At 41.3% G+C, this 15,018-nt stretch overlaps 1 protein-coding gene across 2 annotated transcripts in view; it reads right to left on the bottom strand.

The window, feature by feature from the left end:
- PREX1 (phosphatidylinositol-3,4,5-trisphosphate dependent Rac exchange factor 1) overlaps nucleotides 1-15,018 on the bottom strand; it is a 718,002-nt gene that overhangs the window by 170,523 nt on the left and 532,461 nt on the right. For both annotated transcript variants that reach the window (XM_069243446.1, XM_069243447.1), the window contains exon 18: nucleotides 2,467-2,559. In XM_069243446.1, coding sequence (XP_069099547.1) covers nucleotides 2,467-2,559 — 93 coding nt within the window. The remainder of the gene's footprint in view (nucleotides 1-2,466; nucleotides 2,560-15,018) is intronic.

Below are 15,018 nucleotides of genomic sequence, written 5' to 3'. Positions count from 1 at the left end.
CTCTGACAAAAAGGACTTCTATCAAGGTCATGAAGGAGGGCACGTTTTCCTCAGGTCTCATGGAAACCATGCAACAACAAACTGAGTGACTTTTGGACATGATGTTTGATGCTGTGCAGACATCCACACAATAAAGTGATACTTCAATGGTGCCCACAACCTTCACTTGCAAGTTTAGTACACAACCACTACTAAAGTATGTTGTTCTTGTGGGGGACAAGAAGCAGAATGACTAAATACTCAAGCTCCTTAAGTAGAGCCATCACTTTACTTTGTACGTTTGTAATTAAGCCATGTGTGTAGGGCTTTAAGAGGATTCTCGATCATCAGTAATAGGTAAGCATATTTGGAGGCTGTATTATGATATTGATCACTAGTGTAACAATTACCTGAGGACTATAGCTTTCCCTGCTGCCGACAAGTCTCCATCCTGCTATCTATGGCAGCCAGCGCACACCCGTTTAACATTGATTACCTTCCCTTAATTGGCAGTAGAGAAGAATTTGGAATTTATCCATATCAGTTTTTGAATATGGTAGATTGGTGAATGCAAAATCAAAGACATGGAATCAAGAATTTACCTAGCATCAGGCAAATTAATAACTAAAAATATTAATGATGACGCATGGCTCAGACATCAGATAGTAATGATCCCGCTTTAAGTTTTGCTTAAATTATGTGGTCGAGACCCGCTAGCATTAGCCGTATTGCGGGAGAACACTGGACTTTAAATGACAGATGAGGATTAAGTGAATGTGGAAGAATATAACATAAAGGTATTCATCTAATACCTGCTTTAAGCTAACGCAATATAATTTTCTCCATCAAACCTACCCGTCTCATAGAAAGCTTACAAGATAAATGCAGGATTTAAGAATGCATGTCACAGATGTAGAGATGATGCTGTTTTTTTCATTTGGGGAGGAAATGCCCACAATCTCCAACCATGTTGGATTGATGTAGCGAGTATTGTTGATAAGGTGACAGACCGGAAACTAGACTGTGCCCCTAGAATAAGCTTATTAGGCCTAATGCCGAGACCCAAAAAATTTAACATGAATGTAAATTTCCTGAATAGGATTACTTATAGCAAAACGCTCTACAGCAGTGACATGGATGTCGCTAAGGGTGCCTGATAGGAGGGTCTTCTTATGTGGAGTTTGACAAATGCAGATCTGCTTTGGAAGACTGATCCTCCACACCCAAAACACATAACTAGATAATGATAGATTGGAGTCTTTGCCTGTCATAATTCAAATATTACTGAGGATGCATCCTTGTTAGCTATCCTGAGGAAGCCCTGTTTAAGTTGCTGTTACTGGGGTCAAAAAGTCGACATACTTATGCGTCAACTATAAAAGTGGTCACACCATTGAATAAACTGACTAATAATAGCCAGTGTTGTCTGGATCAAAGTGCACTATAGTCAAGCACTTGTGTATCCCTGTTAGGCACCATCTTCACATATTTCACTAAGCACTCAGCACTGTGCCGTCTTTTGGAGCACCTACATGTGTGTTTTTTAAATACTAAACATATATTGCTTTATCAGCAGATAAATACCGTAGGACTATGAACATTTTACTAGACTTATTTATTCCTGTTTCTTTTAAATTGTATAACCTAGGTTCACAAGAATACGGGGTTGCCCCATAACTTTCTTAATTAATAAAAAGGTCTAGCTTGCACAGGCATGGAGGTGGACAGAGACTGAATGCAAGATGCTGAGACAATCCATTCCACTTGAAGAGGTTACAAATGTTAGCTTTGTAGGGCCCTGTAGTACTGGATTTAGAAAGTTACGGAAAGCAGAGTTCCAACAATATAACATACGTGTATAGCAATGAGACCAGACAACTGGTCTTTCAGTAAAAATACTATCTTACTGAAACACAATGACCAAAAAGGGGCCCACTAATAGTCTATAGTAATGGTAGAATTAAAGCTTGTCAATAGCATCTACCTGAAACAATGCTTTGCACGATACTAGAATGTGATGTAAATGAGGGTTTAAAAGTCATTAAGGTTTATTGTATGATTTCAGACATACCTAACTTGCATGTGTTACACAGAGAAGAACACATGTACAAAGAACATGGAAATGTGAGAAAATAGGTATAATAAACACTGAGATGTATGTGTCTTAAAAGAGGGGCAACATTAAGGAACATTGGATTAAAAAATTAAAAAAGCATAGTAGATGAGCAAGTAATCCTTGTTGACTGACAGTGCAATGTTTCACATGCTGAGAGTGGCCGGCAAATCAACAAGGTGGTGTTGCACTGCATGCTAAAGAATCCAGTGAGCATAACATGACACCACTATGCACTGCTTTGATCTCTCCAAGGACCCTTATTACCCTAGATCAATGACATCAAACCATGTTAAAAAACTTCACATTTTACTACTAATCCCACATTCTTTCTCTTCACACTATGAAAAAGTTCACTCATGTTAAAGTCTCACCTCAGCGTAGGACCCTCTCTTAACCGATTTCACCACAATTACTTTATTTTTGTCTTCAATATCAAACCCATAATCTTCTTCTTGTGGTAAAATCTAGAAATACAAACATAGTAAAAGAACAGTCAATACACACACAAAGGTTTGCAAGGTACTACACACCATCAATGCAGTCACCTAAAAAAATATAGAAGTGAAGTGTCATATAAGGTCTTAAATCATGATCCTTGTAGCATCTCAAATCGAGCATCTATCTCCAAAAGCAAAAACTAAACACCAACCACTATACCACAGCTTTAAGGGCTTACAGAGGGGTGCTGAATGTAGAGCTACTGGTTTTGACAGTCACATGCCTTCTTGTGTACAGGGCACTAGAAATTAAAAAGAACAAAGTAGTACCTCGATCACTCAGGAGCAGTGGACGGACATTGATTAAGTTGAATCAAACAGTGCTTGGTCCCTCCTCCACAGAAAGGAACAAAAATAGCGCTAGACCTACAGTGACCAATTACGAGGCTGCAAAGAAGGGTGCTACACCAGCAAACAAATGGTAAGCAACAGTGGGCTTCCAAGCCTTTTTTGTTAACAACAGTGTCCGGCAAGCAAAACGCATGCGCTAGCACATTCTATCACAGGCTTGACTCTAAAAAATTGGCATCCATTTGATTTTGTACGTGTGCATATGCACAGTGACGCATGCATGCCCACAAAATGAAGCAGTAGCACCACCCAGTCTTATTTTTCCTTTGATTTTTGTTTTTTGTTTGTATTTTTGACATGCTGCACAGCCTTTTTTTGCTGTTGCGCCACAGCTTCGCCGAAAGGCATATGCAAACCTTATAGGCCCCAAAGGCAAGAAATACTGGCTAAGCCAATGCATGTTGTTACTACTGTTTTATGCTCGGAGACAGTCTACTAAGAGACTATTCATTAAAAACAGAAAGAAAAAAAACGCTTTTGATGCCCTGAATACCATTAACTCCACCCGGTAACTCCACACGTGCAGATCGGGATGCAGGGTCACAACAAGCATTTGCCATGCAATAAGTCTTGCATTTGCTTGTGTTAGAGCTATTGGCATTGTAAATTCATAACTGGACTTTTCTTGGCAAATAAATTGGTCAACCCTGCCTCATGATGTTGTCTTTTCCTGCCATATAATTCCAGTGGCTCTGCATATACCTAAAGCACTTCCATTTATCTTCTTCCTCTATCTGCAGCAAAAAAATGAAAATGTTGCCATTTAGCATCCTAATTTAAATCTGCCATGCCAATGCCAACAGAATACCACTGTAACCACCCCGCCATCAGAGTTGCTGGCTAGCTAAAAGAATTCCCCCCTAAAAAACACAAGACAGCCACAGAGGAGAAATAAACTAGAAGGGTCACCCAAATAGTCAAAGTGTACAAAGGATGTTAAGTTGGCCTGAATCATGGTCATAATTGTAATACGGCGGGATTAGTAATACATATACAATTATTATACAAACCTTTATCAGAAATAAACTTTTGGCATTAGACTGGAATGCTCAAATCAGCCATTAGAGGGCACCATAACAAAGATATCATTTGTAAGAAATGTGGTCATGTAACCATACTGTTAGCCCCTAGAGGGCATGACCCCATGAAAAAACACAGAAGAAAGCGACGTAGTGTAACCACAGATTTAGTCCTTAAAGGGCAGTTTTAGGGCTAGCAGGCCTACTGCAATGATTTTAAAAACAAGGCATTTAAAACAAAACTTCTCCCAGCTGTAAAAGAAAGTTTCTAGCAATGAGAAACTTTAAAAACTCTAAATGGCGGGAGGGGTTATTATTTTGGGGTCCCCGCTAAACTAGTGTGGGGACCCAGAAGACCCAGAAATGACACAGACAGAAAGAGCACATTGTGTTCAATATTTTGCAGGTGGTCCCACTGTCCCTAGAGGGTGTAGAGCATTACACATTTTCAAAGCTAGCAGGACTATTACAATGATATTACAAACAGGATCCATAAAACATAACTTCTCCCAGCTGTAAAACAAATGTTCTAGCCATGAGAAAGCTTAAAAAGGAGCACATTGTTGTCAATGCCTTGAAGGTGGTTCCATTATCCTAGGACCACCACAGACTGAGTTATGAGCAAAAATGTTTGTAAAAATAATGCCCTGCAGAGCATTATGGGACAAGTTACCGTGCCATGAAAATTGTAATAGGCTGATATGACTGTAATGCTTAGAACAGCCCCTAGAGGACACCACAATGAAAATAGCATTTGTAAGAAACATGGTCATGTAACTATACAGTTAGCCCCTAGAGGGCATAACCATACAAAAAGAAAAAATGAAATAAATAATGCAGTGTAACCATATAGTTAGCTCCTACAACAATGGTTCCCAATCTTTTGACTTCTAGGGACCCCCACTTAATTAGTATTGGAACCTGGGGATCCCAACTGAATCATTTTTGGAATGCGGGGACCCTCATGAGTCATTACTGGAAGTCAGGTGCCGAGACCTAGGGATTGTCGATGATTTGAACATCAAACCAATACAGAAAAATACAGAAAAAAGCATTCAGCAAACAAATTCACAAAATACACATTAATTTGCAAACACATATAAATAAAAATCTAAATTTAATATAAAGGTTGGAACTTTGATAAATTCAATTGAGGCCATTCATACTATATTCTGTTGGGTGCACCTGAACTGCTCCCATGAATCAAACGGAAGATACTAATTTACGTTTTTTGGCCTCCCAGTTCAAATTCCTTCACATTTACAATACGTTTTAAAATGTTCAATTGTACATTTAGCTTCTTCAAGTATATACACTCTATAAATCTTTTAATATTATGTCACTTTCTTAGTAGGCGCAGACCGCTGCCCAAGAGGACATAGTGCATTGAATTTATTCAGGGGTAGCAGGCCTATAACAATTATAGTACAAACAAGTCCTTTAAAACAAGCTATTCCCAGCCGTAGAACAAACGTTCTAGCCATGAGAGAGCTTAAACAAACACTGAATAGTTGGAGGGTTATTATATTGGGGTTCCCACTAACCTAGTATGGAGACGCAAAGATGGTTTAGACAGAAAGAGCACACTGTGGTGAACGTTTTGGTGATGGTCGCACTGTCCTAGGACCGCCACAGGCTGAGTTATGAGCAAAAATGTTTATTAAAGTAATGCCCCGCACAGCATTATGGGTTGAGTTTTTCTGAGTGTAGTGAATATTGTAGTATCAGCTCTCCTGCTGTGCCAGAAGAGCAGCTTTGGTTTTAAGGATTTCTATTTTACGTAAAGCATTCACCAATTTCAAGTGATTTAAGGGGAGAGCCACAAGAAATGACTGAATAGTAACTGTGAACAATGTGACCAGCTCTCCAATACAGCCCATCGAGTTCACGCTGTTGTGTCTGTTCGCTCTGTGAGCTCCATGGCCGCCATGCAGCACGAAGGGGAGAAACAAAAGAAATAGTTCACCCACTCTGAAGTATATCGGCAATTGTGCAATAATCCATGTATCAGGGGCAGTCTGCAAGATGTGACAAAAACAGCCTCAAGACGGGACAAACGTAAAGCATTATAAAATGAAATCAAGTGATTTTTAAAAGGCAAGCCCACGAACGAGAGAAAGTGATGGGCATGACATGGGCTTTGCTAAAAGCGCACAATACTTACAACAGGTCAAAGCGCTTGCATGCTCCACCTAAATAATCTACTGGGCTGGTGACAGTTGGGGGCTGATTTAAGGCTTGGATGGGCAGAAGGACTCAGCCTACTAAGGCCCTCATGAGTGGCCGGATAAAATCCATAGAATTCCTCCGTCCCCTGGGGAATTACCATTACTACGGGGCCCTAGTAATTCCAAGAGGTGAGGGAATAATTTGCAGGAATCAGGTTTTCTTTGTTATTTCAGTCTGTGATGCTTAGGGTGTTAAACGGCGATTGTGTTTTTTTTTTGTCATCTGCCATGTGGTTCACCACCAAAAGAAACCTTTGGCCTCTTAATTTTGATCGAGGTGGAAACAGAAGCTTAGCTTAAATCAGAATGAGTCATGCAGTATTGTCATACCAAATACGTTACTCCAATCCACCAGGTCAATCTGGCGGCGCAAGTTCCCTGGGAAAACGGGATAGAATTCCTAAATGTCTACGTGATAAAACAAAATATTCCTAGTACGAGATGTGAAAACTGTAATGTGGGCCTTAGTGGTAAGATGGTAACGGGAAAGCACCAAGATACTATGAATTAATAATAATTTGGATGGAAAACCGTGAGGCTCTACTCACACACCTGAAACCTAACAATCAATAGGTAAGTGTGACAAGCTGTAATAGTATGAAAACAGTGGGAAACATTTATTTAAATAGACTAAGCCTCAGTGTCAACTGATTTAAGAAAAGCGCTCAAGTGATGCCCACTTGCTGCCAAGAATGTAAAACTGCTTCCTTCATTTGTTCAACACAAACAAATACAAGAAAGCCCAGTCTGGCGTTCTTTGTGTGATAATTATCGTGTTTGACTGATATTCATATTTTTAAGATGTCGCTTCAAATTGAGCAAAGTGCTTTCTTCCTGCACGTCAATGCTCAGTGTATGGAGAGGTACATTTTAAATACAAAACCTCGGCAACATGATTGATGCCAAAAAAAAAGGACTTTAAATGGTTATACATTTTAAAACAGTATTATTATGATAATTCCTGCTGCTACAGTTCACTGATTTAGTGTTTTTTAGGTGAAGAAGCATTTTTCAGCAGTAGCTTTTATTCATGGCCTCTACAGCATGCATCACCGATCACTGGCCATGCTGTATATTCTTCCTTAGCGTGTAGAGCAGAATCCTGGAAATATACTTTATCCATTAAAAGTAACAATGATGGAAAGGTGGTAACTCCCCGAAAAATGTGTTTAAAAAAATGAATTATTACAGTTGGGATTAAAAAAAAGGTCCTGTATTTCACAGCAAACTGCTGCTGTGCAAGGCCACGAGCGACTGGAATTTAGTCAGTGGGCCAGACGCAATCTCCCTGCTCCATGCCGGGTCCTCTGTGATCAGGGCCTGGGTGATGACATGGCCGCCACTGTGGTTCATGAGTATATGCGCCAGCCTAAAGCCCATTTTGGAATACTTTGTACTTCTTCCTTCACATGTGTAATTACAACTTCGCCAGCCCCTACCTCATTATGACCACAGGCATTCAATATGTAACCCTCTAAGAGCTGACTGAACCTGAAACTGTTAGAACATGAGCCGTCCTTTATTTTTTTTGTTTAGGTTTGGCTGGCAGCAATGATGCCAAACAATTGTTGTGTACAACATGCTTTGGATGCGATTTTGGACTGCCTTTTTTAGCCATTGGGTTTTTCTGACCAGCCTTTTTGAGTCATTGGATTTTGGTAATCTAGATTGGCCCAGTCCACAAGAGTCTTTCTCTATCATAGCTTTCTGGCTCCAATGTGCCAATGCATTGCTTGCACTAAACAGCAGAAGCCACAACTTTACAACTGTAGACTTCTCTGTCGCTTCTACTGGCTCCCTCCGGTGACTCATTTATTTCTCTTTCATCCTCGTGTACCCCCTCTTGTTCCTCACCCTTGCTCCCACATGCGTGGCCCTTGTTCCCTCCACCCGCCACCTCTAATATCTCCTTCCAACCCTTCCCCTAGGTGGTCCTTCTTCCTCTGTCTGCCACCATTTTGTATGTCTCTCATCTCTCCTTCCTCCCCCTTTGTACTCCTTGTTCCTCCAATCACCATCCCTTCCCGTTACCCCAGAAGGCCCTTCTCTCCTGGCAACTTCTCAAAAGGACCCACGACTTGTTTTCACGTTTCACTGAAAAGAAAAGCTCCCTGGCCTTCAATTAATTCCTCTTTTTCTTCCTATGTAATAGGAAAGTCAGATGGCAATGGAGACTTTATTATAGTCCTTTTTCAATTCTATGCTGTCAGAACTACAAAATACATAAAGAAGTCTCCCTTGGCATCCAACATTTGACATAGGAATAGGGCTATATCGAAGGTGGAAGCTGTCAATATGGTCTGTCTTTCATTTCTTTGTCTTGCTTTAATGTTCTTACGCAGCCCATGTAAGCTCATTAAACCCAGGCTACTTTCTGCTCAAGGTAGTTCATTCTGCATTTCTAAGAGTTTCTAACAAAATAATTGAGGCCAAAACCCATAAGTCTATTTCAGTGCTCCCAATTTTATGAAAAAAATACCCTTTTATGGGAAATTTCTATAATAGTGGTGGGTCTAAGGAGCTTAAAAATAACTCATGATACAATTATGTTGTCGTAGAATGCTAATCACAAATCGTGGCACTTCTGATACATGTTTAAAACTGAGCTGACCTTTTTTCTTGAATTAAGGGTTTGTGCCTAAAAGATTTACCCCTGACAGATAGCTCTACATTCTGCTGCATCTGTGTTTCTATGCTGTAAACTGATAGCAGATCCCTTTTCATGGGCCGATAATGGGATGTTGCAATATTAATTTATTTGTTGAGGCATTTGATTTCAATAAAGGCTTGCATCACCTATGGGTGTCACGTCATTTACACAATGGGAGAAAAAGTCAATTACATAACCCTAAAGAACAAATATATTTTATGGCTGAAGGGCTACTTAATTGTAAATTTTAATTGTGGTAATTTGTTGCCTTCCTTTTATTTTTATATTACGTTTCATTAAGAGAACATAAATACTTAAAACTCTAGCACACAAGCGCATAGTGACACTTCTTAATTGATGGAGGCACGATGTAGGATGGCCTTGGAATATAGAAGTTCATGTCAACAACACAGCACTTATACCCAAGATCAAGCAAAATCACCCAGGCAAGAACTGATCATCATTGCCTCTTGAGAGAAGATATGTTAAGTCAAGTTTACAGCTAAAAACTGAGATCGTGCACTAGAAGTCTTATTTTTGGGTAGAGTTATCAGAGCTCATATATGCCATAGGATTCTGATGTGGATCGATCGAGCAATCACACATTTACAAAAAGGGTTTACAGTACTGGACTTCTACTGTTTTATAACTGCTTATTTATGTAAAATGCGGAAGATCCTGGTATGAATTTCTAAGTGATCTGACCCTGCCATGTGACAGCAGGCAGCGCTATACCATAACTAAGGGGTTGAATTAAAGTAATCTAACCTTGCATTCCATTTGCTGCGTTTCGCTTGACCACACTTGCTGGCCCTGGTCACAGGAAACATGCTGAGTATCATGAGTGTGGGGGAGTTCAGACTGAAGGACTGCCAACACTGTGACAACTGTCTGCTTAACAGCAGTAGGAAACATTCTGCTGGCTATCAAGCCAAACAGCAGGACACCGCAAGGACCTCTGATGTGGCACGTGACTGGCTTCCTCTTCTTAAAGCAAATCACGAGAGTCAGACACACCACAAACAACAGTCCTCTTCTCCTCGATGGTCTCCGCCCTCACGATGAGTGAGTAGCAATCAAGAGCAAACATGCAATCTGCCAGTGGTGTGGACTGCAAGCATTCCACAGCCACTGACAGTAAATGTTCCCAGTTTAGAACAGTCAGTAAACCAGCTGGAGACACTAGGCAGCGAAAGCCAGCTACAAACCACTTCAGTGAGGTAGGACTGCATCTGGTTGATGTGAGTTAATGGTCAGGTTAAAAAAAGATGAGGCAATAATTCTAAACTTCTAACTTAGTTGTTATGGTTATATTTTAGCATTTTGATTAGATGTATTAAAAATATCCTTTCTTGACTATTATTTAATTTTAACTATTTTTACAACAAAGATCATACATCCCATTGATAGCACAACTGTGTACACAGAGCGCCGAGGTACAGCATGCGCACAACAAAGTTATGCTGCGCGACTCCTGCGAGGTAAATTTATGCAAGGAAGTATACATAGTACATGGAAGAGTAATGTAGTGTGGCAAGGTTACATGATACAACTTCAGAACTGCTAAGTCACAAAAGGGCAGGAAAAAGTCCTTTACAGATAGCAAAAAGGACCTTCAACAGTCAGAACCAGACAGATTACAATGTGCCACAGTGTGTCACAATTGTGGCTCCCCTTACACAGTCACCTGGTGAGGAGCTGAAATCACATGGCAGTAGGGACAACGAGCTGAAAACTGCTGCAAGCATTGGATTTATACTTTGTTTTTGGAGGCAGTAAGCAACAGATGTCAATTAAGAGGTGTAAAAACAACCCCGGGCATCAGAGGCAGCCATAATGACCCTATGGACCACTGCCTGCTCTGAAAAAATTAAACAAAAACGTTTCAGTTTTTAGTTTTGTAATGCATCTCGTTTTCCTTTAAGGAAAATGGGTTGCATTACAAAACAAAAACTGCTTCATTTAAAAGCAGTCACAGACATGGTGGTCTGCTGTCTCCAGCAGGCCACCATCCCTGTGAGTGCCGCGAGCATCAAGTGGGTCGCAAATTGCAACCCACCTCATTAATATTAATGAGGTGGGCCTTTGCGACCCCCTTGTGAATCGCAGATGGTGTCAGGGACACCATCCTACATTCCAATTTGCGACTCGCAAATTGCGAGCCACTCTGACTCGCAATTTGCAAGTCGCAAATTGGAATATACTTACATCTGGCCCCAAGTGACTTGTTCAGTTTGTGAACACGGATATCTCTCAAGGGTACCCAGGGCCGGCTTTAGCACTGTTGGTGCACAGTGCAGCAATCTTTTTATGTCCTGCCCTCCCCCCAGGGCCTCCTTCTCCACGGATTCACTCACTACCACCCTTCAACAGTGACATTCATATCTCCACAGTCCGTTTCTCACAGGCATTTCATTTGTTTTATAGTGCTACTCATACCAGAGTAGTTTATGAGGGCACTTTATATCAAACACTCGTTACACACAGACAATTAATTATATATGTTTAGTTTATAGGAAATGTTACATAAGTTAATGTGGATTACAAGGTGCAAGAATCATATGCCATCCATACTTGTAGGTAGTATATTTTAAGACTGTTTGGTCTGGAGAAGCACAAACTCAAGATCTAAAACACATCACTGTGTTGGGGTTGACTTTACTAATAAGAATGTACTTCAGCCCAAACAAACCCATTTAGCAACATTATGATAATAACAAATTGGGGCAAAAAACACAACATTTAAACCTATTCCATGCACTTTGCATGCAGCTCTCTGATGGCAGTTCATAGGTCACAGTGGAATCTCCTGCAACTGTAAAGGGGACAAGAATACTATTTTGGGCAACCCATGAATTGTTGCATGAGATCAGTTTTGTGTTAGGTCCCAGTAATTAATTTCCCTTCACAAATGTTTGGAACTTTATGAGGGTTGCACATTTTTCTTGAGCCTGTTACTGATACTAATAAATGTTGTACAACTTAATATACAGCAAACTGTTTTTTCCATACATATGACATCTATATACTCAAGCAATTTCTAAGAATATCAAGGTTGGGTAAATAATTTGTTACAAATATGTCAAATTCGAAGTCTATTTATGAAATTAAACAATTAGAATTCTTTTTAGTCAAGCACGCAAAACCTCTTGTATATAATTTAGCATATACTTCTCTCGTGGGCTTAAAGCCAGCCCCTGCTTTACAATTGTTTGTTTCAGTGCCTTTAAAAATCCTTGCTTGCTAGTGGTCAGTGCTGCCTCTTTGTCCCTACTTTTTCTCTTTTTTTTCTCCTAGGGAGCAAGGACCAAGTACTGTATCCTTAGGTTTTGTTTATCTGGAATTTTACGGGACCATTTACTTCTTTAATTTGTGCCAATGTTACCATATGCAGTCGAGTTCACTTAATCTCCCAGTATCTACAGACTGAGTAATGCAGCATCCGGATCACTGCTCCATGCTTCCCCCATAAACAGGCTTGTAAACATTGTTCTTTTTTTTCTCACATTTTTCCAAAGGCGCAAAGCGTGTGCTTTCAATCCAGACTTGTTTTTCTAGCCACCCTTATGCCGGGCTCCCACGCTCATTGACTCAATTTTTAGGTCAAGCATAAGCGTACGACCTCTTGCATACTTTTAAGTACACTTCTTCTGTGGGCTTCCAGCTATTTCATTTGTTGGTTTCAGTGTAATTTAAAAATCCTTGCTTGTTAGTGGTCAGTCATGTGTCTTTGTCCCTTCTTCTGTGTGGGAGCAGGGACCAACTGCTGAATAATTACACTTTGTCATGTTTATCTGGACTGTAGGCGACTATTTTATTTATTTTTTACTTAGTTTCCTGCTCGTGTCCTGGGACTTGTCGGGACCTGAAGTGTTAAAGTGTTTTTTCCCATTCTGACTCTGTGAGAAATGTGTCAGTACATACATGCCCTTGTTTTTTCGCTGCTTGTTTTTCTCACCATCTCTCTTTTTGTCTCTAATGTTCATTCTTTTTCTTTTCATTAGTTTTTCCTGTTTGTCTTTCGTTCGCTAGCTTCCTTCTTTTTTTTTTGTCTCACAAGTTTGCTCTATTGCTTCTCTTAGTTGTGTTTTCATTTTCTCCTTCTTTCTTTTATTTCTTTGTGACCTCTTCTCTTTCTTCATTTTGTCTGTTGCATTCCTTTCACTTCTCTTTTTCTGCCCCATTCCGCTTTCTCTCCTGAGGCCTAGTTATCAATGAAGCAACAGATGCAGTGGCACCGGGGCCCAGAGACCTACGGACCTCACTCAACTCTAATTAATGCTGTATTTTCCAACCAAAATTGCAGTCAACCATTTTCCTTTCTTACTCCAGGGTCCATGACACCGTTACTATGCCACTTGTCCTCTCCATCTTTACACCCAACTCCCTCTTTCCTTCCACCCTCCAATCCTTCCCAAATGATATTTTTGTTATAGTATTTTGAGCATTACAGTCTAATGCTAAAAGTTTATTTCTGATAAAGGTTTATATGATAATTGTATATGTTTTAAGATAGAGGTAGAGGTACATGGAAGTGCTTTAGTTATATGCAGGGCCACAGGAATTATATGGCAGCAAAAGACGACCAATTTATGTGGCAAGAAAAGTCCAGTTCTGAATTTACAATGCCAGTAGCTCTAATGCTTCTGGGATTGCGCACTTCAGGTTTTAGCATGGCGGCCCTGCGGCCAACTTTACTTTTATCTGTTGTGTGTGTGTTGGTTCTAGTTTGCATGTTTATAATTGGTATGCATGATGTGTGCTTGCTCTCGCATCAGCCCCTTAGACACAGTGAACTTATTTGAACAGCCCGGGGTCTCCACTCCTGGCCCCGGTTTGGGTTGAGATGGCTTACTCAGTCATTAGCCTCGTCATTGGGCTCTGTGCACAGAGGCTTCGAGAATAAGGCAACGGATCACACCCTCTGGGACTCAGACACAAGTCAATCAGATAGATCTACTAGGCCAGGAGTGTGAGGCTTTGGCCCACAGTGCAGAACTTGCCCATGAGTATCCAGCAATCCTGATCTGAGCCCCTACCCTCCTGCCTGTAGTGGTTGGTGCCTGTTTACCGCCATGTTCATGCTGGCGGTCTTCCCATAGCCAGCCCCCCTGAGACCCTGCCGGCAGCATAAACAACATTCTGCTGAGCCGGCGGGCGTAAACATTGTTTTGGCCCGCCAGCCGAGCAGAATGCACTGCCGGGACATTGCCTGCGGCTTCACATGGAGCCGCCGTCAATGCCGCTGTGGGGCAGGTGCAGCAGCACCTGTCGCGCAGATTACTGCCCGTAAATCGGGCACTGACCTGCGCGACGGGGCACTGCACGGGCCCCTGTACTTCCCAAGGGCATGGGCATTGCAGGGGCCCCCAGGGGGGCACGGGAGCACCTCTTCCCCCAGCCTTTCCCTTGCAGGGGAACCCACCAGGAAAGGCTGGGGGAATCAGGGTACATTATCTGGAGCAGCGCTGCCCTGTCGGATAATGTAATCCGCCATCGTCAGACTGCCTTTCGGCGGTAGCCTGGCGGTGGGGCATAGAGCCGCCACAGGCAGCCCTCCCTGTGTTGATAATATGGCGGTTGAGACCGCCATGTCGGTGGCGGTCTTTTCTGCCGTCGTCGGCATGGCGGTATGAACCGCCAAGTTCATAATGAGGGCCTAGTCATGGGGATTGCAGAGATGGGTTGAGGCCTGCGGGTCATGGGCAGCAGAATAGTAAAGAAAATGGTAGGGTGGCTTTCTCGAACAAAATATATGTACTTCAAAAGGGGGGTTAGATAATGAGATCAGCGGCGGCGGCACCAGGACCTCTCTCCTGTTGGGATTTCAAAGAAACTGGACTACTTTTTTCAGATTCACATCATTCACGGTATTGTCACTGTAATAGTTATTTAAGGAGTAGTGTACTGTACTTTGGTAAGCTCTCTTTCAGCTTTGTGGCAGATGTATATCCAGTATGTATATGCAGTGACTCTCACCCTCTAAATTACATCAGGGGATCCTGAAAAAAGTGAAGATTTTCTTGTGTGGAAATCCCTGTGCTTTGTTTGGTTTGGTACCTTGTGTGCTATTCATTAATGATTTCAACATACTAGTGTAAAAATAATACCTGTGTCAGACAGCTGACTGTAGTGTTGCTAGTTAGTTCATATTCATTGCCTTGTTTTTCTTTTTAGC

Source organism: Pleurodeles waltl, chromosome 7 (genome assembly GCF_031143425.1).
Source record: "Pleurodeles waltl isolate 20211129_DDA chromosome 7, aPleWal1.hap1.20221129, whole genome shotgun sequence".
In the NCBI taxonomy this organism is placed as follows: domain Eukaryota; kingdom Metazoa; phylum Chordata; class Amphibia; order Caudata; family Salamandridae; genus Pleurodeles; species Pleurodeles waltl.
This window is presented reverse-complemented; position numbering and strand designations above follow the sequence as displayed.